The sequence below is a fragment of the Notechis scutatus genome, chromosome 3 (genome assembly GCF_049901735.1).
Source record: "Notechis scutatus isolate UNSWTSFEM ecotype Mainland chromosome 3, rNotScu1.2, whole genome shotgun sequence".
Lineage (NCBI taxonomy): Eukaryota > Metazoa > Chordata > Lepidosauria > Squamata > Elapidae > Notechis > Notechis scutatus.
The window spans coordinates 147935699-147962153 of record NC_142011.1 but is presented as its reverse complement, the minus strand read 5'-3'; the positions used below and the strand labels follow the sequence as shown (position 1 = coordinate 147962153).

The 26455-nt window shown below is 38.1% G+C and overlaps 2 protein-coding genes across 5 annotated transcripts in view; one reads left to right on the top strand and one right to left on the bottom strand.

Moving 5' to 3' along the window:
* Window positions 1–951: 951 nt before the first annotated feature.
* ALDH5A1 (aldehyde dehydrogenase 5 family member A1) lies at window positions 952–17086 on the bottom strand. Its single transcript, XM_026669971.2, has 10 exons — window positions 15038–17086; window positions 13190–13273; window positions 9901–10071; window positions 8730–8846; window positions 8238–8381; window positions 5837–5980; window positions 4735–4893; window positions 4426–4595; window positions 3618–3676; window positions 952–3261 (listed from the first exon to the last, which is right to left on the bottom strand). Exons 1-10 carry the CDS (start codon window positions 15380–15382, stop codon window positions 3056–3058), a joined length of 1599 nt encoding a protein of 532 aa, XP_026525756.2. The 5' UTR covers window positions 15383–17086; the 3' UTR covers window positions 952–3055.
* The window catches only part of GPLD1 (glycosylphosphatidylinositol specific phospholipase D1), a 37689-nt gene continuing 25508 nt past the window's right edge, over window positions 14275–26455 (top strand). Inside the window, exons 1-7 of one of the 4 annotated variants that reach the window (XM_026669969.2) lie at window positions 14275–14325; window positions 17956–18127; window positions 19535–19685; window positions 21226–21281; window positions 23475–23553; window positions 24493–24590; window positions 26028–26138. In XM_026669969.2, coding sequence (XP_026525754.1) covers window positions 19592–19685; window positions 21226–21281; window positions 23475–23553; window positions 24493–24590; window positions 26028–26138 — 438 coding nt within the window. In that variant the 5' untranslated portion in view covers window positions 14275–14325; window positions 17956–18127; window positions 19535–19591. Of the gene's footprint in view, window positions 14326–17955; window positions 18128–19534; window positions 19686–21225; window positions 21282–23474; window positions 23554–24492; window positions 24591–26027; window positions 26139–26455 lie in introns of those variants that run through there. The other 3 variants (XM_087961405.1, XM_026669970.2, XM_087961406.1) reach the window with 3 other exon arrangements.

Below are 26455 nucleotides of genomic sequence, written 5' to 3'. Positions count from 1 at the left end.
CATTTCTCTTAGATTTTATTTGCTAAACAAATGAGAGGGTACGAGTGTGGGAATGAATAGGTACCAAGTTATATATCTGCTAAACTCTGCTTCAAGAATATTGTGTTGTTAAACATAAATTGTATTAAGATTTATGACAGGATGAGAATTGGCCCTGCCTTGCCTGAGTTTAAGAAAGTGAAATAGTTGCTCAATAAAACATACAACTACTGATTAGTAGTAATAGTGCAAAATAAGATGAATATATGGAAGGAATATATATCCAGATATATGTTTTGGAAGGAATAAAAACCTTGCTTCTTGTCAACCTGTGGGAGTAAGCACACAGCTTGTTTTACCTCCCCGTTGGATGCAACGATTGGAAAACTCCAATGTCAAACTATCGTTCTATCTAGAGGCTCTGTAAAATATAATCTGGGATAATAATCTAGTATTTTCCTTTAGTGGTTACCATAAAAAATATTCTTAACTTTTTAAGGTTTGAATTAGCTGTTGAATAATTTCTTAGGGATTGTATCATGTAATCTAAACTTGTGTGAAATTACTTACATAAATAGGATTATACATGAAGCCAATAGCAGACCTGTGTGCATCTACATTCTGTACATAAACAAGAGTACATGCCAGGTGTTTTATTGGATATGAATAATGGTGAATGGAAAAGTATCTTAAATGCATCTATTGGCTAATAGAAGCACACATCTCAAGCAAAAAAATGAGATTGAATTATTCTTCACATTAAGTGATCACATATGTTATATGTAACATCAATTTCCTCAAAATCGAGATGAGCTATAGGAACTTCTAAACTAAACTTTGTAACCGGAAGGTTTACAGAAACTATTTTCGCATCAACATCTATTCTAATAAAAGTGTGTAGTTCCCCCCTCCCATTTTTTTCTCTGTGGTTTATGAAAACATAACAAAGAAGAAATAGTACCGCAAATCAAATTTGACAATAAATGTAAACATCCAACTTTTATTACATTAGCAATTCTTCGTTAACCTCCATATGTGGCAAACAAAAATGTAGGCAAAAAGTTGATTATGTAATTAAAAAAAACTTAATTCAAGTGCTCCCTTATATGAATGTAAACATGTATAGCATTTTTAATGACAAATTTAAAAGCCAAAATTTGATACATTATCAAACTGATTCAACATTTGAGATATTTCCTTGAACTTAAGATATATAATAGATCATTACATTATTCATTTGTGCTATAATCTAATAGTTTAAAATGTCTTCCATACCCCTAAATGGCACAGTATTTCATTTATGAAATATTCTATTTGCTAACCTATGTATCAAACATATTTGGCTTCTGCTCTGTTTTTAAGGAAAGAGTATGAATGTTACAAGTGGTACTTTTGGGGAACTGCCACAATCTGAATTTTTCTAGTTCTAGTTGTTAAGCAAAAATAATATCCAGTGGTGAGAGTTGATTTAAAACAAGCACTCTGTATTATCAAACTCCGTGCTGTTCAGATTATGCAGACAGACCACTCCTGAAACCTGGTGTTGACTCTCAGAAGCACATGTTATATAGCAGAGGGGTTTAAGGCCCAAGGAGAAACACTTTTAATCCCCCCCCACAAAAGCATGGAACAAAAAAGGAATACAACCAGGGGTGGGATGCAAATATTTTTACTACTGGTTCTGTGGGTGTGGCCAGTTGGGCGTGGCCATATGACTGGGTGGGTGTGGCTTCTTCTTTTTTTTTGCACCCCCCCCGCGCTTAGTTTTTTTTTTTTTTTTTTGCCTCCTGGGAGCCCGTTTTTGCTCCCAGGAGGCTTCCCTGAGGCCCAGGAGGCAAAAAACGGAGCATGGGGGAAGCACGCAATGCCCCCCCGCACACGCCCATTTTTGCCTTCTGGGTAGCAGTAAGACAGTGAGAGGGATCCTGGCACAGCTAACAATCGGAACAGCTGATCATTGGGAGGAAAAAAAGAAAAAAGAAATACCAGTTCGGCCGAACCGATGTTTTTTTATTACCGGTTTGGCCGAACGGTAGCATTTTTTTACTATCGGTTCGATAGTAAACTGGTAGTAAACTGATAGAACTGGTAGAGTACCACCACTGAATACAACATTTCAATGCAATTTGGACATATAAAGTACATGTTCAGTATAATGCAGCATTGTGTCAGTTCCATCCTAATTTTCCCATCTCACTTAAAAAATAATGGATATATTACAAAAGAGAATAATAAACCACTCAGGTTAATTCTGCAGGAGCCAAATGTTTCATCCATAGAGTACTGACAAGTTTCCTATAGCAGCTCATGAATATGTATCAATGAAACCTAACTACTTATGTAGTTATTGGTCCCCAGCAGGTCTGAAAGAATCTATTACGTATATTAATATTTATTGTTACAATTTGTTTTTATTACACTGTCTCATAAAATCTATATTTTTTCTGCCAAATCAAGAGTCTCTGAAGACTATGTACATTATAATTTGGCAGGAATTATTACTGCCCATTAATCTGTACTACTGCAAAACTTAACCACCGGCTACAAATTGCAAATCTCTTCTTAAATAAGTCTAGCCCTATTGACCAATAGGATATTAGAAATGAATGTATATCCACAAGGACACCCATATTTCAGACAATAGCTGAAGAACTATTAAAATTGGATTTCTACCCAATTAATTAAAAAACAAAGTATTAGAAAAAAGAGTAAAATCCAAAATTTGGCACAAATATTTAAGATTCCATCATTTTTTATAACCCTCTACATGTGAAAAAAAAAATGAGCAGAGATGCTGCCTTATATGTTCCAAAAAAATCAATAGTTTTCCAAATTCTTCCAAATATCAACAGCAAATAGGATTTCTTTCCACATTAAGATCAAGATAGATAATATTATTATGTAATTATGAAGAACTATTTTATATCTATTGACATGATTTCAAGTACAGACATCTCTATACGTAAACCTGATCACAGTTATTTTATGGGGAAAAAAATCCAAGTTAACTTGCTAAAACAAAGACTGAAAGGCCAAAACTAGAGTTGTAATTTGGCTACTGTCCCAACAATGGCTATTATAAACCTCCCAAACAAACATATTTTATTTCTAAGTACTCATCAATACCATATTTAGACCCTTCTCTCCCTAGCCCCGATTGTTTGACCCCACCAAAGGGACACTCCACAGAAGATACAATCCCTTCATTAACGCCAACCATGCCAACTTCCAGTTTTTCAGCGACTCTCCAAATCTGGGCTGGGTCTTGAGAATAGAAATAGCCTGCAAGTGTGAATAAAGGAACAATAAGTACAAGTAGTCCAACTTACGACCACAGTTGAGCCAAAAATGTATGTTGCTAAAATGAGAAATTTGTTAAGTGAGTTTTGCCCCATTTTATGATCTGTTTTTTGGGGGGGCCACATTCGTTAAGTGAATCATTGCAGTTGTTAGCCTAGTAACACAGATGTGAATCTGACTTCCACATTGACTTTGCTTGTCAGAAGGCCGCAAAAGAAGATCATGTGACCCCCTGGGACTTTTTTTTGCCAGAAAAAAAGTTACAACCTCTGAGATGCTAATCAAAGTACATATGAATATGTACCGTTTTTTCTATCCTACTATTTAAAAGCACATACCTGCTAAACCCACATTGGCTGAATTTGCAATGGCGAGTGCTTCTTCCTCTGTATCAAATCTGCAAAAGTGGAAATATGACATCATTGGGGTGAAAATAATAATAATTTGTCCTAAAATTAAAGAAGCACACTGTGATATTTTTATACCCTTGCATAATAGAAACTTCCACAATTCCGTATAGGACTATTTGGAAAAGTATACATTTAGATCAGCGGTGTCAAACTCAAGGCCCGGGGACTGGATCCGGCCCATGCGGTGCTTAGATCTGGCCACTCTGGAAACAGCAAAGGACCGGCCTGCGGTGCCATTGCCAGCGAAAACGGAGCTCCGTTTTTCACTGGCAGAGGGTTGCAGGAGACCCTCACAGCTGAAAACGGAGCTTGGGAGCCACCACGGGCACCCCCGACATGAGTGATGTCGAGCTGGCCATGCCTATCCTGGCCACGCCCACCCTGGTCCCCTGTGGTCAAACACAACCCTGACGCGGCCCTCAATGAAATCGAGTTTGATACCCGTGATGTAGATGAACTTATTTTGGAAAAGCTCTGAAAAAATAGTGTGCCAACAAGTGACTGAAAGAATATCTATCTCAGAAACACACATACACATCCAGTTTCCCTTCTAGTATGTTTTGTGGCAAAATAATATGTGTAATGCTTCACTGAGTTTAGCTCCTCAGTGTCTTCGAAAGTCAGGCAGAATACAAGTCTAATAATATACTATTATTCATTGAGGAAGATTTCCAATAGCAGTTTAATGATCTGAGGTGATTACCTAGTCATCTGTTTGAAATGCTTAATGACTTACTTGATAACTGGAGCCAAAGGGCCAAAAGTCTCCTCTTGGGTACATAACATACTTGTTGACACATTGCAAAGCAGAGTTGGCTCAAAGAAATTTTTCCCAAAGCTGTGCCTTTTTCCTCCAGTAACTATGGATGCTCCTTGGGACACAGCGTCATCAATGTGGCTTTCCACCTAAGAACACATCAAATGTAGGACAAACTCCTATAAGCCAAAGTAAAATGTTGCAATAAATATTACCATATGACAGCAAACAATGAACATGGCTTCGGGATGCATTTTGACCATCGTTTCTTTCATAAACAATTCTTACTTTTTCTACAGCTCTTTCATTAATTAATGGCCCTTGGGTAGTGCCTTCATCAAATCCATGGCCAATACGTAGGTCTCTCTGAATGGTTTGGGCAAACTTCTTGACAAATTCATCGTGGATCCCTTTCTGAACCAAGAAGCGGTTTGCACATACACAGGTCTGGAAGGTAAAGAAGTTTGAGTCTCTGTGAACAACAGCTGAAATATCTAGAAATTAGAATTATACCTCTCTTCCCCAATCAGCCTTAGTGCATCTGTTATATATTTGCCATCCGTTATATATTTGCAGCTGTTATATATTTGCCATCCGAAATATGGAACCCATTTAATTATGATGAGTTGTAAGCCTAGGCACCTTGGGAAGGAGAAGCTCACAGATACTAATTTATATGTTTTGATAAAGTTTCTATGTAATTCTTTCATATGCTTATTCAAAAGGTGCTACTTCAGCATATCATTCTTATATTGTAGCTATTATAAGAGTGCAGATCAGCATTTCCCAACCGGGACTCTGCCAAATATGTCAAAATTGGCAGCGCCACATATAGGTTATTAAGATCTTCTAATTTCTTAATACTCTGGGTCAATTTTTCTCCTAAAGTCAAATTCTAAGCCCTCAATAATTTTTACCCTAACAATTCTAGGCTGTAATCTCCAAAGAAGATGCAGATAATAGGAAAATTATCACAATTCCACGCAACAGAAATGTATTGTTTTTAACGAACAAAAGAAAGCAAAAGGATTTCTCTGTTTTTAAAAATTATTTCATTGATAAAATGTAGGGTGAGAGTTGAACTGCACTTGGAAGCAATCAATGCAGCTCATGGAACAGTGATGTAACACTGACCACCCTACGGCCTTTAGGAACTGCCTGCGTTACCACATTTTACACTATTTGTAGCTTCCAAATTCTCTTCAAGAGTATAGGTGTCTCTTCAAAAGTATAGGTGTGTCATTAAGATCCTAGTGAATTTTTTTTTTACTCATTGCCATGACTGATGGAATTTTCCTCAAATATAAGATGCAATCAAAACTTAACAATGTTTTATGTAGCTGCATATGCATAGGAGGAAAAATAGTTCCACAGGATTAAACAAGCTCACCTGCCCTGAATTTCTGTATTTAGATATTAAAGCTCCAGCAACTGCTTTATCTACATCAGCACTGTCAAAGACTATGAACGGAGCGTGTCCTCCGAGCTCCATGGAAACCCGCTTCACTGTGCCAGCAGCATGGCGTAGCAATATCTGTAATAGCAGACACAGAAAGCTAATTACTCTTAAGGAGAATATAAATGCAATGTTAAACTGTACAGGGGGGGAAAAAAGACCATTTCCTTAAATACACATCCATTTAAACCTTGGATACTCCAGTATTAATTTTACTTTATATCTCATATGCTGTGCTTGTATGTATTTGAATGCCTTAACTGCACCAATCCTATTTGATTAGAAAGGCTTGATTCATTGCTCTCAAATAAGAAGACTTATCTGAAACCTTCCAGATGTGCCAATTTTATAGCCCCTCGGATCCTAAACTACTGAAAATTCTACGTTGTGTAGTTTGAGGACTATTCAGGATGGGGAAAGTGGTCTAGATCAAAGTTTGTCAAACTGTTACATGGAGCCTTAGGGTTCTGCAAAAGCTCAGTGGGGTTCTATGAGACACCCCCCCCCCAAAAAAAAAAAGTTTGTTTGAGCCCAGCCAATGTTCTGTCACTAAATCTTTGCCTTTTGATCAGAGAAATTCTAGTTGTTGTTTTTAATAATTCTAGATTAAAAGTTTTTGAAAACCTCAGCTTGTCAATCAACAGTGATTATGTTTCTTAAAGGTGGAGTTTAAAATAATGAGTTTGAATACATGGATTCTGAAAATGTTTTAAGGCAAATATTCAAAGCCACAACTTAGGTGCTCCAAAGCAGGGGTCTTCAATCTTGGCAATTTTAAGACTTGTGGACTTCAACTCCCAGAATTCCTCAGCCAGCTTTTCTTTTCTGGGGGTTGAAGTCCACAAGTCTTAAAGTTGCCAAGGTTGGAGACCCCTGCTCCAAAGATTATCAAAGGGTTAAACCAAGTCATGAATGTTCTCCATCCGCTTGTCTAGCAGTGGCTTTAGGAGGCATTTATACTTTCCTCTACTTATTTCTGCTTTCCACTCATGCTATGTCAGTGCATGCAGATGCTGGCTGCAGGGGTGGGATTCAAAATTTTTAACAACCGGTTCTGTGGGCATGGCTTAGTTGGTGGGCGTGGCTTGGTGGTCATGTGACTGGGTGGACATGGCTTGGTGTTCATGTTATTGGCTGGGTGTAGCCAACTCAATATCACTCACATCGAGGCACGCATCTCCTCCTGTTCATGTTATTGGCTGGGTGTAGCCAACTCAATATCACTCACATCGAGGCACGCATCTCCTCTCCTGGCTTCTCATGACTGTGGGGATGCTGCAACAGTCGTAAGTGTGAAAAATGGTCATGTCACTTTTTTCAGTGCCATTTGTAACTTTGAATGGTCACTCCACACAAGTAAAGTACCAGCAAAGGAGGAAAAAAAAACTCCAGAGAAGTTCCTGAGACAGGAAGTCTAGTCCTGCCAAGAATGTAATAAGGGTTAACGGAGATGCAGTTTCTGTAAGCAACACCAGAATGTTTCCTTCCTGATTTCCTTACAGGATTAGGCCAGTAATTTCTTCTAACAACCGGTTCTCTGAACTGCTTAGAATGTTAACAACCGGTTCTAGCGAATAGGTGCGAACTGGTAGAATCCCACCCCTGGTGGGCTGGGAAACAAAGGGCAGGGGGCATTTGCTATACACATGCACATGGATTATACACAATCCAGTGTTTCTCAACCTCAGCAACTTTTAAGCTATGTAAACTTCAACTTAGAAGACTTATTAACATCCCTAAATTTAAAATTATTCCCTTAACACTTTTCCTCCCAAATGGGTAATTTTTTTCATGTGAAAAAAGCTGGATGGCCTAGAGCAGATTTCAATGACTTGATGTTTCTCGTATCTGTGGAAACTCCAAGTCTCTAGGCAACAATACCCAAGGCTTTGAAGTCTGCAAGAGGGGGCAGGTGAAGGAAATGGGCATTGTGGCTTTGCTATAAAATATCCACTTTCTATATTCTCTTGAGCAGACTTGAGACTCAACTATGAATAGTAGATGCTCTGATGTGACAGTGTATGCTTTGTGATTTGGGCATCATCATGGCTACCTGTGAATATCTATGGTGCCCTAGTCAAGGATGCTGCGAAGGTTCAATGCATCTGGAGAACATCAAGCTAAGGACAACAGGTAGGCCAGGGGCATGTAGAAAGGATGGCCGTCCTTGAAGAATGAGCAGATTCTACAAACTTTCCCAAGACAGCTGAATTATGGAAATTGTTAAAATTTATTTAAACAAATATCAGCATTATTCCAAAAATGCTTTAGTCACAACTTTGTGAAGATTTAAAAAACCTAGTGTATAAAAGTTTAAATGCATGAATATGCATACCTTTCCTGTAGCTGTTGAGCCAGTAAATGAGATTTTAGCTACCAAGGAATGAGTACAGAGCACTTCACCAACTGCTGCTGCCTGCCGTCTAGAACATGGAACAACATTATATACCCCCGCAGGGATTCCAGCCTGATTTGCAAGCTGCGGTGAGAAATAATTGGTGGGAAGAGTCATATATTTGGATACTTGCATAAAATAATGTATCCTGTATTAAAATATTATCACAGCTGCATCCAACAATTCATATTCAAGAATTTTATGCTAAAAATATTTCTGACATATCATATTATTGCTTTTTTATTGAATCTGTATTGAGTTTTTATCCTTATAAGCAGCCTAGACTCTAGTCACTGAAGCAAGTTGGACAGTCATATAAATTTTCATTCATTCATTCATTCATTCATTCATTCATTCCATTCCATTCCATTCCATTCCATTCCATTCATTCATTCATAAACAAACAAACAAACATCAATACAAAAATTTTACCTCGGCAAGTGCTAAGGCAGATAAAGGTGTGTCTTCAGCTGGCTTCACTACTACTGTACAACCAGCTGCCAAAGCAGCACCTACTTTTCGGGTAATCATAGCACTTGGAAAATTCCACTGTAGTAAAAAGATACACACAAGTTTAATATCGACAGAATTGGGGGCACACTAAAATAACTGGCAAGTCCTGAAATTTCTAGCCAAAAATAATATCCAGAGCAAGATAATAAATGTATTCCTCCTCCTATTGGAAGTAATAATATTCTTGAGATCATTGGCTATTTTGTCCTGCATAGTAGCTCCCACTTTTCACTCTTATTAATGACACGTGAAAGCAGATTCCAAAATATCTCCAAATGGACCTGTTTGAAAAAGTGAAAGATTTCTGGGTGTGGCATGTTACGTACGTTTAAAGGAAGGCAAACAGAATCTGATTCTAAACTCTCTTTAAGCATACAAGTAGTCCTTGACTTATGACCATAACTGAGCTGCATTTCTGTTGTTAAGCAAGGCAGTTAAGTGAGTGTTGCCGCATTTTACTCTTTTTTTGCCCCAGTCGCTAAGTGAATCATGACAGTTGTTAAATGAATCATGTGGTCATTAAGTGACTCTGATCCCCCCCATTGATTTTGTTTGTCAGAAGCTGGCTGGGATAAGTTACAATCACGTGTCCCTGGGACAATGCAAGCACCATAAATACATGCCAGTTGCCTAGCGGCCAAATTTTGATCACGTGAGCATGGAATGCTGCGAAGTATAAAAACTGATACATCACTTTTTTTCCAGTGTTGTTGCAACGTTAAACATTCACTAAAGGAATGTTTTTTAAAGTCAAGGACTACTTACATTTACATTCATGTGGGAAGTACAAAGTTCTGAATTGAATAGAAATCAGCGTAAGCTGAATCGGTCTTTATTTGAATTCATTGCCTCATATCTTCTGATTATTGCACACCCTGTAATTTAAGCCCTGAACAGCTGGAATGAGATCATCTGAGAGTTGCCAGAGATTCTAAGTTTTAAGGGTCAGTCTCCATTCTCTCTGCCACTAAATATTTGTTTTTAAAGTACAAAAACTAGAGCCTTTTCTGTGAAAGCACCATGTCTCTGGAATCCTCTTCCTCTCTTTAAGGGGATCTCCAATTCGATTTCAACAAAGCAGCCAACTCACTGGTGTAATGATGGCAGCGACTCCTACAGGTTGCTTCAACACAAGGACTCTCCTGTTTTTTGCTGAAGGTGGGATAATATCACCATAAATCCGCCGGGCTTCTTCAGCAAACCATTCCAAGAAAGAAGCCGAATACAAGATTTCCCCTTCTGCTTCCTTCAGTGGTTTTCCCTGTGAACAAATAAACGAATACAGTAAAACATCTCTTCTTAAAAAAATAATTATTAATACTTTTCATTCCTTTGGGCCTTCATTTAAAAATGTTTATTTTTATTGTTGTCCTCCATATGATCAATATGGTACATACTTTAAATAGAAGGTTTTCCCTTTTTTTCCCTTCTTCTCTATATTGGGGTAGTTACTTGTCCATTATAAATAACAGGATATTGATGCAAATATTTGGACCAAGTATTCAAGCTTGTATGAAAAAACTTATTTTTTTATTTATAAATAATAGTCAATGCAAAATGGACATTCTTTTCTTTACTATTTATCTTATTAACTTGTCTAATCCTAAAAGTAATAAACAAGCACATCTGTACCCAATTTCACCTTATATAAGGAAACTTTCTCTCAAGACCTGTGATTCTACACTTTTGCCGGATTTATTATAATTTTTGCATTTCATCTTTAATTTGTAAAATATAAACAAATATAAACAAAATGCCAAGATAAATTTAAAAAGTTGAACAAAACAGGCTTTAAATCTAAAATATATGACTGAAACAAGAAAAAGAGGAGGGGAAAAAAACCCACAGGGCAAAAAATATACCTTTTGCCAAGATACACAAATCAGAAACATTGATCTTTGTACCATGGATTCCAAAGACAAGTTCACACATTGTGCAAGCAACGATTTGCTCAGTGAAAATCCAATCAATGAACTTCAAATGGCTGCATTGATACAATACACTAACCTGAAAACTATGATTTGTAATTTGGAATGAATGGACTTATACATCACACAAGGCTCAAAGAATCAAATCACATTATAGCTACATAGCATGCAATGAAAGATTGGAGCCCATAAAGTCCTTTGCATTCTCTGAGTTTGTTGTTTTTGCTTGTAGATGTTTCACTACCTGACTAGCCAGGTAATAAAGTGTCTACATGCAAACCACCAAGCTCAAGGAACACAAAGGACTCCACTGTTTAGCCTGAGATAGATAGGTTTGCAAGGAATAACTCTCTAGCAGGGAAAAGGGTTAAGCAAGGCATGGCTTTTGTGTGTTGTACAAATGTGGATGATTACCAGATGGCAGCAAAATGACCACATTTTCATCACATTTTTAAAACCAGATCTTTAATTCTGTTTCCTGGATTCTTGGATAAAAGCAGCAAACTCACTTGTTAAACCCACAATGTAATAAAGTTCAGTGCAGGAGGCTTTAACATTTCACCAAGAGTACACAGATAATTTATGTCAGCTATTAGTTTGGAAACATGATATGAAGGTGACACAAAGTGATTACTGGAAGGATATATAGAAATGCATTTTCCATTCCTTTCTTGTAGTGGGAGTCACTTCTTCTTCCACAGGAAAAATCTAAGGGCTTACTTTGAAATTCTGGTGGATGCATTCCCAAGTGGTTTCCAGTTTTGATGATGTCATGATGGTTACCTCATTGGATAGTTCTGTGTGACAGATTACCCAGAAAGGCAAGTGATTATTGCTACCTGAACTTATGAAACTAAGCTTTAAACAGCCATCAATATATTTCTGGTTCAAGAAGTTTTAGCTACTTATTCCCATTTCTACTAGTCCACCCAGGAGTTTTCAATGTTTTTATCAGGTGCATTTCCTGTAACATTCTTCAAGCCCTTATCCATATTCAAACTGAAATTATTTTTTAAATCTTAGTTAACCTAAAATACCTGTAAAAGTGGCCCTTGTTATTTGTGGTTTCCTGCATCTGTAGTTTTGACCCTTTTTGTCTGTTTTATTTGCTACTTTTTTTTAAGGCTTAGGTCATCTGGTTGCCAACAGTTAGAGCTCTCCTTTTATCAGATTGCTGGAAAAATCACAGCTGGGAAACTCTGATTGGAGATAAAAGAGTGTGATTGTTTATACCAGGGGTGTCCAACCTTGGCAACTTTAAGCCTGGAGGACTTCAACTCCCAGAATTCTGGGAGTTGAAGTCCTCCAGGCTTAAAGTTGCCAAGGTTGGACACCCCGGTTTATACCTTTTCTAAGAACTGTTATTTTATCTTTTGCAAGGATTGTGCCAGGCCCCAGACCACACTTTAGAAAGTGCTGACACAGAGAGCAGTTTCAGCCCTGCTAGCTCCCAACATGCCATTGTCAGTTCACTCAGCAAACATATAAGTAACAGCTCTTTGCATCACCTCCCAATTGCCCTATTGGGGGTTTCCTGGCTGCAAGGCCCAGGAGGTTTCTTACATATGATATTCAGGCTACGCTGCTGTTCCTATTTTCTTTTCTACTTACTCAAGCAATATATACTGGAGGTGGTTGCTGGATTGGTGGCAGTCTCCACCTCCTCCCCTCTGCTCTCCACTCATCCATCATTTTGGTTATCATATTGATGTATTCTTGTGTTCCCTTTTCATTGTTTATGTTTTATTTTACTTCTGTTCAGTTTACACTCCTTTCATTTTCTTGTTTATAGAATAGAATTCTTTATTGGGCAAGTGTGATTGGACACACAAGGAATTTGTCTTTGGTGCATGTTATCGTAAACTGCATATTATCATAAACTTATATCGTAAACTGCCTAGATAGGCAGCAAATACATTTCACAAATAAATATAAAAGAAATGTTAACCTGGCCCCCATACTTCTCTTGTAACATCTATTTATTTCTTAAGCCCTAGATATTGAATCACTCAGCTAACAAAGTTTTATTCAAAACCACTGTATTCAACATTAGAATTAGCTGCTTAGAAGCAATAGGGTATTCACTTTAGCACCACCCTTAATTCAATTTTGAGGGCACAGAACAGTAACATGGGCTGGAATCATATAAGACTAAATCAGATTCAGAGTGTTTGGCAAGTACTGCCACTCTCTTAACATGTTGTCTCAACTCAGCCATCATACTATGCTATAATGTGGTTTGTTTTGGCTTAATGTATTGTGTGAATACAGCCGCTACATTTTATGAACCAGGCTATATAATTTAGAATATAGTACAAATAGAAGCAAGGAAGGACATTCGAATTTCATCTGTTGGTTGCTTTGATCTTTTTTCTAAGCAAAACTATATTCAGCAAGCTAAGTTTCAGGCCTGCAGCCTCAGTGGAAGATTTCCTTTTTCTTTATACTTACATTTTCTGCTGTAATGATCCTTGCAAGTTCATCTTTATTCTCTATCATCAAATCATACCATTTACGAAGCAAAACCGCTCTATTCTGAATAAAAAATAAAATAGTAATATAGAAGGATCTTGGTAAAAATAAATTTGAAAACAAAAGCAAATTTTTCTAAGTATAATTGTAACTTACAAAGAGCTTATTCAATTTCAATTATTAAAACAAATCCATCAAGTAGATCGAAGTTCAGTCTAATATTATTCTAAAACTAAAATCAGATTTTAATACATCAGCCCCATAGTCAAACATTTAGTAGCTATGTTTTATAGTAACCTGTAGTTAATTTAAGCATAGGTTACTCAGTTAATGATAATTAATGACTGAATTTTCATGACTCACTGCATGAGCTAAGTTTGTATCATAAGCAATTTGTGATTAAAAAGTCATTGATTAGTTTATAGTACAGTAGATCTACTGTACTTAGAAACACAGGCTAAGTGGGGCCTGAAAAATACAAGGGGTGGAAAGATAGTCCCTGTAAAAAAACTAATAGACAAAATATAAACATTTAAAAAGCAGCCAGGAGAATTCCAAGATATTCAGAAGAAAATACTATGCATATCTCTGCAGAAGTACTGTAAGTCTGACTTAATTCTAAAGAATTTACTCTTGTTTTAGGCTCCAGAATGTTAAAAAAAAAAACATGCCAAGGTGTCTACAGGAAGTTCAAATCCTGAAAGGGGACATGCTATAAACTCCGACTCTTTTGTATATTGTGCGATATGAAAGGAGAGTTTGTGGAACATTGTGGTTCAACATTGTTGATAATAAAAGTCTTTGATCCTATTGTTACTTCTGGAAAGTAGGTGGCTTTTTATTTAGAAATGGGATAAAAATTGAAACTATACAAATATATGAATACATGCTTTAAAAATAAGAATTCATTAAAGCTGAAAACTCTTGTATTCTTCTCATGGGCTTCTGTAGGCTATCCTCACACTATGTACATACTGGAAATATATAAATTAATACACACGGTCCTTTTATCTTTGTACAAAGTACATGTGCCAACTTAGTTAACAAGTAAGCCAAGAAAGTGCCATTACAGCAATTTCGTTCACTGAATCTGCAAGGTGAATTTTAATCTACTGGTGAGTATTACATATCTGATTTTTTTAAAAAAAATCCATAATCCAACCACATGTCCTTATCATTTTATTTGAAGTTGTAGGTGCTCCATCACTGGAGATTTTAAAGAAGAGAAAGGACATAGTTGTCTGAAATGGAATTGAGCAGGGGTTGGACAAGACCTCCAAGGCCTCTTCAAACTCTGTTGTTCTGTTATTTTCTGAATACAACTAGCATAATTAAAACAAATTTTAACTCTAGATACCAGATATTATTCAGATTGACTACATGGGCATTTGCAGGGCTGATCAGGAGAAATGCAACATGACATCAGCATGTACATTGGCATGCTTTCATCAGATGCTCTGACACAAAGCATAACAGCATTTGTGTACATATAACGAGGAGCTGATGCCTGCACCATTACTTTGGGGGATCTGTGGTTTGCTCTAGAAGCTGCAGATAAAACACACTTATTTGAAAGCGTTGCATTTGAATCAACCTGCAAAGAGTCGTGCGGGGCTCATTAGAAGCAAGCACTCTGCACATGTGTAGAAACCCAACTTTTTGAAACAATCCCCGGGCTCTCTGATCACATGCTTCCTGGGAAGCATTTCTTTCCGTACCCTCCCTCCCCAATTTACTTATCGGGGCTTTTCAATCGCTGCGCTCCCCCTTGCAAAAAACCTCATCTCTCCCCCCCGCCTCCCCGCCGGCCGCCTTCCCTTCGCTCACCTTGGCAGAAACTGCGCTCCAAGCAGCGCCGGCTTCGTAGGCGGCCTTCACGGCGGCCTCCGCTTCAGCTACGCCGCAATCCGCTACCTGGAGGAGTTCCGTGCCGGTGGCCGGGTCCCGCACGGGGAAAGTGGCTGCCGCTTGGAGCCAGCGGCCTCCCACGAAGCCTCCGGAGCGGGCCAGGGAAGCGGCCCCAGTGGCGAGGCTTGGGCCGGTACTGCTCAGCCGGCTGGGGCACGGGCTCGCCATAGTCGGCCTGGCCTGTGGCAGGAGCCGAGGGCTGCAGTAGGAGCGGTGGGCCACCAGCAGCGCCCGGAAACGGGGCCACGCAATCCTCGCCGCCATCGTCCTCCCTCCCGCCCCGCCGGGACGGAGGGTGGAGCGCGGGGCGGGCGGCCGAGCGCAAAGGGCTGATGAGCGTCTCCGAGGAGCGCCGCGACCCTTTGAGCTTCTCTGCTGCTTTAGCAATTGAAGACCGGAGGTTAAAACATATAAAAAACGGCTGGGAAATCTCCATATGAAGAACGGTTACAGGAACTGTGCATGGCTAGTCTGGTGAAGAGAAGGGCCAGGGGAGACATGATAGCAGTCTTCCAATATTTGAGGGGCTGCCACAGGGAGGAAGGGGTCAAGCTATTTTCTAAAGCTCCTGTAGGCCAGACAAGGAATAATGGATTTTGAACAAGGAGCGATTTAACCTAGAAATAAGGAGAATTTTTCCTGACAGTGAGAACAATCAACCAATGGAACCGCTTGCCTTCAGAAGATGTGGGAGCTCCATCAATGGAGGCTTTCAAGAAGAGATTGGGCTGCTATTTGTCAGAAATGGTGTACTGTAGGGTCTCCTGCTGGGGTTGGGAGGTTGGACTAGATGACCTACAAGGCACCTTCTAACTCTATTATCCTAGAGGAACCATGAAAGCCCATGAGTGTTTGCTATGCACACCTGAAAATAAGAGCCACTGGACTCAGTGGGGTGCACACACCTTGATAGAGGTAATGCCATTTACATCGTGACTCTCAGGATGGCATAAACTTTAAAAGTCACCCAGTGGGTCTGATTGTCGTGAAATCTCCCTTTGGGGCTGGCCGTTACCGTCACTCAATTGTTTATACGGGATTTAATTATGCTAAGTGGCCATGCCGTTGAAATTTAATCAACATCCACCAGTACAGGCAATTTAGGAGGAACCACTTCTGATTGTCATTGGGTGGAAGTGAGTCTCCAAAATCTCTGTTGATTTTAAGAGAAGACAGACTACTGAAGTGCTATGTGAAGTCTCCTCTTCACTCTTCAGAAGAGTAATACTAATCCAGTGACTTTGGACTTGTCATTGGTTCTCAGTGGAAAGCTGCTAATATTAAGGGAAATCTCTGAGGGGAGATGTGCAATTAAGAAGTATGAAATACAAACAGACAAAAAAAAACACACCCATAATTCCATATGCTATTTTCAGCTGTCAGAGAAAGAATGCAAAAGGATGGGACACAAATGCAAACATCTTTAAAAAGTACTTTCATGACATGCGCTTTCAGAAAATGAAGCCCTCTTGATCAGGTGAATGGCTAGTGGCGTCCTAGTGGACAATCACTTAAATGTGAACCAGCAGTATGTGTCAGCAACCAAAAAAGCCAATGCAATCCTAGGTTAACAGAGGGATTGATCATGGTATTAGTACCACTTTATAAAGCCTTAGTAAGACCACATTTAGAAAAATGCATCCAGTTTCGGTACCATATTATTAAAAAGATGTTGAGACTCTGGAAAGAGTGCAGAAAAGAGCAACAATAATGATTAGGGGGCTGGAGGATAAAACATGAACGGTTGCAGGAATTGGGTATGTCTAATCTACTGAAAAGGAGGACTAGGGACGACATGACAGTAGTGTTCCAATATTTGTGGGGCTGCCACAAAGAAGAGGGATCAATCTATTTTTGAATATAGCTGTCCTTATGCATCAATGAGCTGACTAATATATGCAATGTGATGTTAAAAAATAACATTTCATTTTGCTGTTACAGGATAGTTAAACCTCTTAATAAATTTGTACTTTGAAACCTGTTTCATTTAATTGAGAATGCCCTCTTAAATTCCAGAGATTAAGTGTCCCAGAATGTTTAAATGATTCATCGTTATAAATTGCCATTTTCTGTTGCCATTGGAGAATTGAATCCAGGGTTTCCTTCTGACCACTCATTTGCCACATTGGATCATGGGGTTGGACCATGACTGCAATGAGGATGGGACTGGACTTAACTTCTCTCTGCTGAGTTCTCTCCATCTAAAAGACACTGGTGTGCAAATCCAGTTTATCATTCAGTGCATTGGGCAAAAGATGGCTTAACCTTGGGTACATTGCTATATGAATCTACAAAGAGGAGTGATGAATGTGTGAAGCAGTTGTACTTCCATTCTCCACGTTAGCTTAAGTGGTCAGGGAGGAAGAAACAATATGACAGGGGTCCGTTATATCTCTTATACTCTTTAACATTTATAACAAAGCTTCTGAATGAGGACATTTCAAGAATTTGGAATTATCGTACCAATCATTTGGTCTCAAGGTATTTAACACTATTTCTCTGGGTCAGCACAGACTACCCTGCAGATTCAGAAGTGGCATCTAGATTTGTAATGATCTGGATAAGGGCCAATAAACCAAAACTTCAAATGGTCTTAGTGGCATGGATAATATTAGTCACGGTTATTTTGCAACAAAAATTATCTGGCTACAGTCATCCATGCTCTCATCATTGCCACAATGATGACTTAGAAATTCTGTGCAGGATGTTGAGTTGACCCTACAGTACAGTACAGTACAATTCATTCAGACATTAAAAGAATTCCAATGAGAAGAATTGCACTGTTGCCTTATTTTGCTTTTTCACTTCGTTTAAGGTACTATTTCTTTCACTTCTAGCTCTTGGGAACAACTTTGGAACCAACTTGTCATGCTAAGCCATGATTTAAGCACTTCCAAAATGGCATTGTTCCAAATCCCTCCTATGTGGGAAGTGCTGTTTTAAAGAAAAGAACTTCACTCTGGGAGAAGCTCAGTTTGGGAACATTTTCTTCCTCAAAAGATTCAGCAAGTAATGCTTATTTTATAATCTTTTCAGCCTCCAGATAAAATTAATCTGTATCCAGGCATATATAACCTCACTCTGGCTTTAGCATTGTACTTGTCACTGAAAATTTAATTGCTGCTTTTAATCATGCCTACTGAATACTTCTTGTACCATTATTTGTTTTTTAAAATAAATTATTGTGCTTGTGCATTATGTTACCAATTATTCTGGTATGACATGATGAAAGTTGTAGACATATTTTAAATGGGCAGGGGCATCTGCTGATAAAAAGTATATAGTATTGTGGGTCCAAAATCTATCCCACACGTAGCAGAGAAAAGCCAAGGAGTAGGGGTGGAGGTAGGGCCGAGTGAGGGACTTCTTGGCTAGGATTCCCTCCAGTATTTTCCAGACTTTTCTAGCACTTTGAAAGGATTGTTGTTTAATATGAATTACTGCATTTATTTCAAAATTTCATTAGCAGCTCTTAATTGTTATTCTTTATAAACCCATGAATCAAGATATATATGTGTGTGTGAGTGTGTGTGTGTGTGTGTATGTATGTGTATGTATATGTATGTATGTGTGTGTATATATATATATGTGTGTATTTATAAATTCAAAACTGAAATGGCTGTGTAAGCCTGACTCACAGACGAACACAATACAGAAGCCTGATGATGGCAGATGAGATTCTGCCGAAACGTTGCTACAACTTTAAAAGCACAACTATAATGACGTGGGAAAATACCCGAACAAAGCTGAATACCATATATATATATGTGTGTGTGTGTGTGTGTGTGTATGTATATGTATATGTGTGTGTGTGTGTGTGTGTGTGTGTGTGTGTGTGTATATATATATTTGTTTTCTTAAGTATATATATAAGATATATATATATCTTTGCTTTTTTCAAAATGATAGATATTGTTTGGTGATATTTGGGCAAAAGATGGCTTAACCTTGGGTTAAGAAGTCCTTAACCTTGTTAAGGCTCCCAGATGAACATTTTATTATGTAAACACAGAGCTCCTAATTTTAAGGTAGATAAGATCTTGTATTTGTAAACTGTTATATTTGTCTCTGGCTTCTTTATTTTATATGACAGAAACTCCCTTAAGCAATGACTTTTAGTTGAAGCACAGGAGCTATCCATTTAAAGATAACTCTTGATTGGCTATATAATCAACAATTAGAAGAGGGATTTTTCTAAGTGCTTACTTTAACAACATTCACCGTTTCAATTTTAGGCATGATTTGACATTACCAATGAGTAAAGGATTTTAGGTTTCTTTTGGTCTAATTCTTGTCTTTAAAATAAAATAATCTATTAGCTAGTTGATAGAAATATGGGATTGAATTTCAAGCATGGGGCCTTTGCCTCATTGTCCTATTTGATTCAGAAATGTACTCTACTTTCATATTTCAAAGGTTGCAGTCCTATTGAACCCATCTTCAAAATTGTGCATATACAACATTATCAGTGGCATGGAAACTTTCAGGATTTGGCTGATGCTGACTGTACTTTGCAATTTTTGTGAAAGAATTATGCCATGTGGTCTGTCAACACATATTGAAATAGGTAAGCTGTTGGCAAAAGTAGATAAGTAGTAGCGGTAATAATAGTAGAACAGAAGACAAGAATTGGGGAAAATCACATAGTATCGAGATCTGAAAATCAAACCATGTGCCATACGTAGTCTGTAGTTCGGTGGTTTGTTCTGACTACATATTTAAAAAGCATTCGAGAAGCAAAAGCATTTCTGCTTTTCTAGGTTGCTATAATGATCAATTGCCTTGTTGGCTATTTTTGACACCATTCTTTGGATATCCATCGTCAAAACAAGGCCATTGGTCAGCTAATATGTTTGTGAGTGGTGGGGTTTTTCCTTACCCAGATATTTTGATGAGATGCTGGGAAGTGTTATTTGGAGACCTAAGTTTAGAATTAAACTCGCTGTCAAAACAGGCCTGCTTGAAAGCAGTTACCGTAATCCATGAATTGAGAGGGGCCTGTTCAGTCTTAGCCTCAACATAGTATCAAAACAGGCCTGTCCAGTGGATGATCATCTGGGTTTCCTAGTTAAACAGGAGAGCCTTCCCTGTTTTTAGAGACCATTGCCTTGGATTATCCACCTCGAGAGTTTTTGACAGCTGATTGTATTCATGATTGGCAGAGAGAATCCTGCTGGTTGATGTAATTCAGGAAAAAGCAGCAAAATCAGAGAAAATAGTAAATGTTGTCATTAACCTGACTTGCACACATGAAATCAAGATACAGCCATTTGGCAGTAAGCCAGAACAGAGGACCAGGAAGCAAGTTAGAGATCTCTAATGAGGACAGAACATTTATGCTGGTATATTTTTTGTGGGCTGAGGGTGGCGCGGTGGCCTAGATTGTCTCGCTTGACAATCAGGAGGCTGTGAGTTCAATCCTAGATACAGGCAGATATTTCTCTCTGGGCGCAATGAGTACTTTTCTGCTGCGAGCTCTGCACAGGTGTCAGGAAGGGCATCCAGCCAGTAAACACTTGTGCTCCATTCAATCATCCCAACTCCACCCTGATGTAAGGGATTACAGGGTCCTTAAAAGAAAAACATAATGTGTATTGGCTGAAGGATAGAAAGATAACTGAACTGTGAGGAAAGGCACAGCATTTTGGAAAGCATGTGTGAGTACCCAGAGGTGGTATTCAGCAGGTTCTGACCAGTTCTGGTAGCGGAAATTTTGAGTAGTTCGGAGAACCGGCAAATGCCACCTCTGACTGGCTCCGCCCCCATCTATTTTCTGCCTCCTGAGTCCCAGCTGATTGGCTGGGTCTTCTTTTGTTGCCCTGCACAGGAGAACGGAGCTGGAAAGCAGGTTAGTGGGATGGTGAGGGAATGGGATTTTGCAGTAAACTTCCCCCAGGAGTGGGGAGGGAATGGAGATTTTACAGTATCCTTCCTCTGCCATGCCCACCAAGCCATGCCCACAGAGCCAGTAGTAACAATGTTTGAATCCCACCGCTGTGAGTACCTAAATAAAATGTAGATATTTAGTGGCTGAAAAGCTATGCCTGATTCTCGATCCTATTACAAATGCACATCACTAAATGTATTGTGATCTTATTGTTTTCCAGCTCATAGAGGGATGGAATTTTTCAGCCAGCAAGTTGGACAAGTTGACTATCGTAAGGTAGGGGGTTTATTATTGTAACATGAATCAGTACTGTAATGCCCAGCCTATAGATAGGGCTATAGAATTAAATTAAATTTCCGCTCAACTTCAAATGACTACTGGTGGTGCACAATACAGGTAGTCCTTGAGTTATGGCCAACAACTGAGCTCAACATTTCTGCTGCTAAGTGGGAGTTGTTAAGTGCATTTTGCCTCATCTTACTTGCCATAGTTATTAAGTGAATCACTGCTGTGGTTAAGGTGGTAATACAGTTGTTAAGTGAATCTGGCTTCCCCATTGACCGTGCTTGTCTGAAGGTGATCCCATGACCCCAGAACACTGCAACCGTCACAAATGTGAATCAGTTGCAAAGTGTATGAATTTTCATCACATGACCACAGGGGATGCCAAAACAGTCATAAGTGTGAAAAATGGTCATAACTCTTTTTTTTCAGTGCTGTTGTAACTTGGAATGGTCACTAAATGAATGGTTGTAAATCGAGGACTACCTGTATAACAAAGAAAATAGAATACAATTTAAAAAAAAACAACTAGGAAAAACCAGTAAGAAAAGCAGATGAAGAACAAGATACTGAAAGTAGCCAAGATGGAACTCAAAAGAGATTCTAGCCACCCTAATCCAAGACCTGGAAGAAGAACCAGGTTTTCAAGCCAGTCTAGACTCTAGAGAATGTTATCAGAGTTAGAGCCACTCAGATTTCAGGGTGAACTTGGATCCCAAAGGTTGATACTATTCAATTGAAAGAACTGAAGCAGGTCAACCCTGTTGGCTTGTATCAGCCAGGAAAACACTACATACATAAATATAGGATAGATTTTAATTGTGTTTTTAACAGTAGTCACTTTGTTAGGTGCGAGCAGAGGTGGTATTCAACAGGTTCTGACCAGTTCTAGAGAACTGGTAGCGGAAATTTTGAGTAGTTTGGAATATCACCTCTGACTGGTCCCACCCCCATATATTCTCTGCCTCCTGAGTCCCAGCTGATTGGCTGGGTCTTCTTTTGTTGCCCTGCACAGTAGAACGGAGATGGAAAGCAAGTTAGTGGGGTGGGAATGGAGATTTTGCAGTATCCTTCCCCTGACACACCCACCAAGCCACACCCACCAAGTCACACCACGCCCACCAAGCCACGGCCACAGAACCGATAGTAAAAAAATTTGAATCCCACCACTGGGTGGGAAGAAAAATAAATAATAATTTAAATACTAATGTGTAAAACATTTTACTTTTTCAGCTACTTAGCTGCATATGTAGGCTAGTAAGATATGTACGTAACGAAACATTAATCGGAAGCTGGGAGAAAAATTGAAAGGGAGAGAAATTTTTTGTTTTTTGGGCGTGTTTTAATTCCGAGAGAATTTTTTTTTTTTGGGTTTTTTTTTTTTTTTTTTTTTTGTTTTTTTTTTTTTTGTTTGTTTTTTGTTTTTTTGTGTTTTTTTTTTTTTGGGGGGGGGGGTGGGTTTTTTGGTTTTTTTTTTTTTTTTTTTTTTTTTTTTGTTTTTTTTTTTTTTTTTTTTTTTTTTGTTTTTTTTTTTTTTTTTTTTGTCTGTGTTTGGGGGGGGGGGGGGGGGGGGGGGGGGGGGGGGGGGGGGGGGGGGGGGGGGGGGGGGGGTTTTTTTTTCCCCTTTTTTTTTTTTTTTCTTTTTTTTTTTTTTCAAAGGGGGGGGCGGGGGGGGGGGGGACCAACAGTGTGGGGGGTGGGATGTGTGGAAGCTTTTCACTGACCAGCATAATAGTTTCCTAAAAGTTGATAGATTCCAATAAGCTTCTGACTTCATGCTTGGAAATGTAGGACAAATATCTGCAGAGTATATTGGTGTTGAATAATATGAGGAGGGATAGTTAGGGAACAGACTTCCCAATCTGGATGGTATTTTGAGGACAGCTCTCAGAATTTTCTGTAACATGTTGAAGGGCATCATACTGAAAAAGATGCACATTTGGATTTAAGTTGAATAAGTTACCTTATTGCAGAAACTACTGTTAATGTGTATTAGCCAAGGCAGATCCCTATTTAGAACAACTTTCTAATAATTTGATACTAAAGACAAATCATGTGGAGTGATTTATTTCTCTTGCTTTCTCTAATCTTTCAGCGGAATGATTTTGATTTGGTTAAATAAACATAAAAAATTTAAGCATTAGAATAACATCATTTGAATGTTTATATATTTGTTTCTTTGTGCAGTTAATACTAGCTCACCAAGATGCGTTTCAAGCAGGAAGTCTATATCCTGATGCTTTTTATTCTGGCATCTGCCAAAACGGTAGGACATTCTAGGTCAAATGTTAATTTTTTTTAATATGATCACATTATTGCAAAAATAGGCCAGTCCATTTATTAATGAAGTTGTCTGGAATACATCAATAGGTGTGAATTAAGTTCTTGATGCATTACAATCATGTAGGAGAACGTCTCTTCTTTAGATCCTAATGAGGCATTTCTCTTCTTGACTAACTGTGGTTTTACTTTATGATTTTGGCTTACAGTATATGGGTGTTTTTGTTAGTTGCAAAGTCACGTCTGACCCATCGCGACCTCATGGACAACATTCCTCTAGGCCTTCCTGTTTTCTACCATCTTCTGGAGTCCATTTAAGCTCACACCTACTGCATCAGTGACTCCATCTGGCCACCTCATTCTCTGTTGTCCTTTCTTCTATTGCCCTCAATCGTTCCCGTCATTAGTCTCTTCTCCAGTGAGTCCTTCCTTCTCATTAGGTGGCCAAAGTATTTTGAGTTTCATCTTCAGGATCTGGCCTTCTAAAGAGCAGTCAGGGTTGATCTTCTCTAGGACTATCTAGCCCATCTTCAGATCTAACAATATGCTGCAGTTATTTGAAACTTTTATTAGTGTGTATCGTATTAAAATCAGGGGACACACAGTGAACAGATAAAGTAAAGTCTATTTTAAATCAAAGCTGACTTCTGGTGATTTTGAGGATATTAACAACACAGTGCAGAACTTGCTTCTCACTGCATTCTTCTGGGAATGTTTTTGATCTTGGCGTGGGATCTTGGACGTTTTTATTATTCACATTATTGGGATTTTATTAAATGTTTTGCTGTATACATTAAAATATTTTCATGTAGTACTTTACCATTAAAATGTTACTGAATGTTACATTCTGTATGAATAAAATGCAAGATGTAGAATAAATATGAGAGGTTGTTTTTTTAATAAGCCTTGTCCTCTGAATTGTCAGGGATGTACCATTATGTTTCTGAAGACACTCACTGGTCACCTTTTCTCAACACAAGTATCCATTACATCAGAAAGAATTATCCTCAGCCATGGGAAGAGGTAATAACGGTTTCTGTCTGTTGTTCCCTGTGAAGCCCTGAATACTCTTTTCAAAAACTGTACATTTCTCTCTCATCTTTACACCTAAAAATAGAAGGTAAGAAAAAATATTGACAATTATTTTGATGATCAATTAGGCAGCTGTATTAATTAGCTAAAAACAGAGCTTTAGGTTCTGTTCTCATTCCATCTGACTTGTGGTGGCAATACTATGAAAATATATGTAGTTGAAAATGTAGCAGTCAATAATAGCTACCCAAGGATCATTCAAGTAAGGTAAACAAATAGTCTTTTGGAATTATGGTATCCTTTATTCTTCTGCTGATTCTCAACTAGTAAGATATGCTTTAATTACAGTGATCATATGTTTCTGGAAAAAATAAAAGACAAACCTGAAAAGGGGAGAAATCTAAAAGAGGTTCATAAGGATAAACTATTGTTTATACAGTATTTAGAACTTTTTACAAATGCAAATTCAAGAGCAAAAACTAAAATACAAAAATTACAAAAATATCTAGATAATAAAAAATGTCTGAAATCAAACAGCATATGTTAATTTATTTTAAAAAGACAGTTCCATTTCCATATTTTTCACAATGGGGAAGGCTGTGCGCTAAGTGGTAGCATTTGTACAGTAAATGTTAAAAGGACGAAATAAAGGATAAAAGTGGGTTTTTGAAAAATAGGTCTAAGGGACAGCTTTTTGAAATAAAGGGCTATGTATAAGAAAGGGCATATGATTACTGTTAGTGCATTTCCACAGTGGTCTATTCATTTCTAATTTGGTGGTGGAAGAAACCTTCTAAATCAAATAGGTCTATAGACTCGTGTTTGCAACCTTTTCCCATCTCATTCATGTTTGCTTTTAGAGCCTATCTTTTATATGAAGCCTGACCATTTCAACTACTAAATAGAGGACTAATAGACTGAGAATCAGTTTCTTTTCCAAGGCAATAATTGTCTTGAATCAAACAATGCATATGTGATTTAGCCCTATGTATGTAGTGGCATTTTTAAACTATCTAACTATATGTTTTAGATAGGTTTTAGAGTAGGTTTTTAATTATTATTTTAATTATTTTAATTTTTAAATACTCTGTAGTGTGATTGTGATGTGGTGTTTGGGACACTGCACTGGAGCAGCTTTCAAATTTCATTGTATTTGTAGAATGCAATGACAATAAAGGTATTCTATTCTATTCTATTCTATTCTATTCTCTATTCTATTCTACTCTACTCTACTCTACTCTACTCTACTCTACTCTATTCTATTCTAAAACTAAAGTTACCTAATTCATATTTATATTTGTGAAATTGCAATCAATTTTCATCACCAAATAGATTGGCTCACAGTTGTCATGTTGTCTGTCTTTTGTCCACTTGGTTTTAATGATGTTACTATGGAGTTTTTTTTTAAAAAAAAATAATGGTACATAGGCTACAGAGAAGCTGGTGGCTTTTCTCTTTGGGATTGCCTCACACATGGTGGCAGATGTAAGCTGGCACAGCTTGGGGATTGAACAAGGATTTCTACGGGCCATGGCAGCTGTAAGTAGTGTTCAGTTTCTAGGCATAGGGTTTTTCCATGTGCTTATTTTACAACTGTGTTTGTTATTTTGCTTCATTCAAGCAAATGTCAGTAGAATATTAAAAAATAAACCAGATGCAGGCAGTCTGCAATGCTTTAATAAACCATAACAAAAAAACTATATATATTTTAATGACTAATGTTTCAACCACATCTTTGAATGTCCATATGTTGCTCTTTTAAAGCATTTATATAGCTTATAGCAAAAATATTTGCCTATTGGGTTTCTACTTTAGCTTTTTATGGACAAAAGCCGCTAACTGCAAAACTGTTTATA

Excerpts from the sequence above, each read along its gene's own strand:
- ALDH5A1 (XM_026669971.2), bottom strand. The coding sequence starts at position 15,382 with ATGGCGGCGAGGATTGCGTGGCCCCGTTTCCGGGCGCTGCTGGTGGCC. Across the intron at positions 4,894-5,836 it reads AATACAGAAATTCAGGGCAG|ACCTGTGTATGTGCAAACCG; the intron begins GTGAGCTTGTTT and ends TTTACCTTCCAG. Across the intron at positions 3,677-4,425 it reads CCTTTGGCTCCAGTTATCAA|ATTTGATACAGAGGAAGAAG; the intron begins GTAAGTCATTAA and ends CCACTTTTGCAG.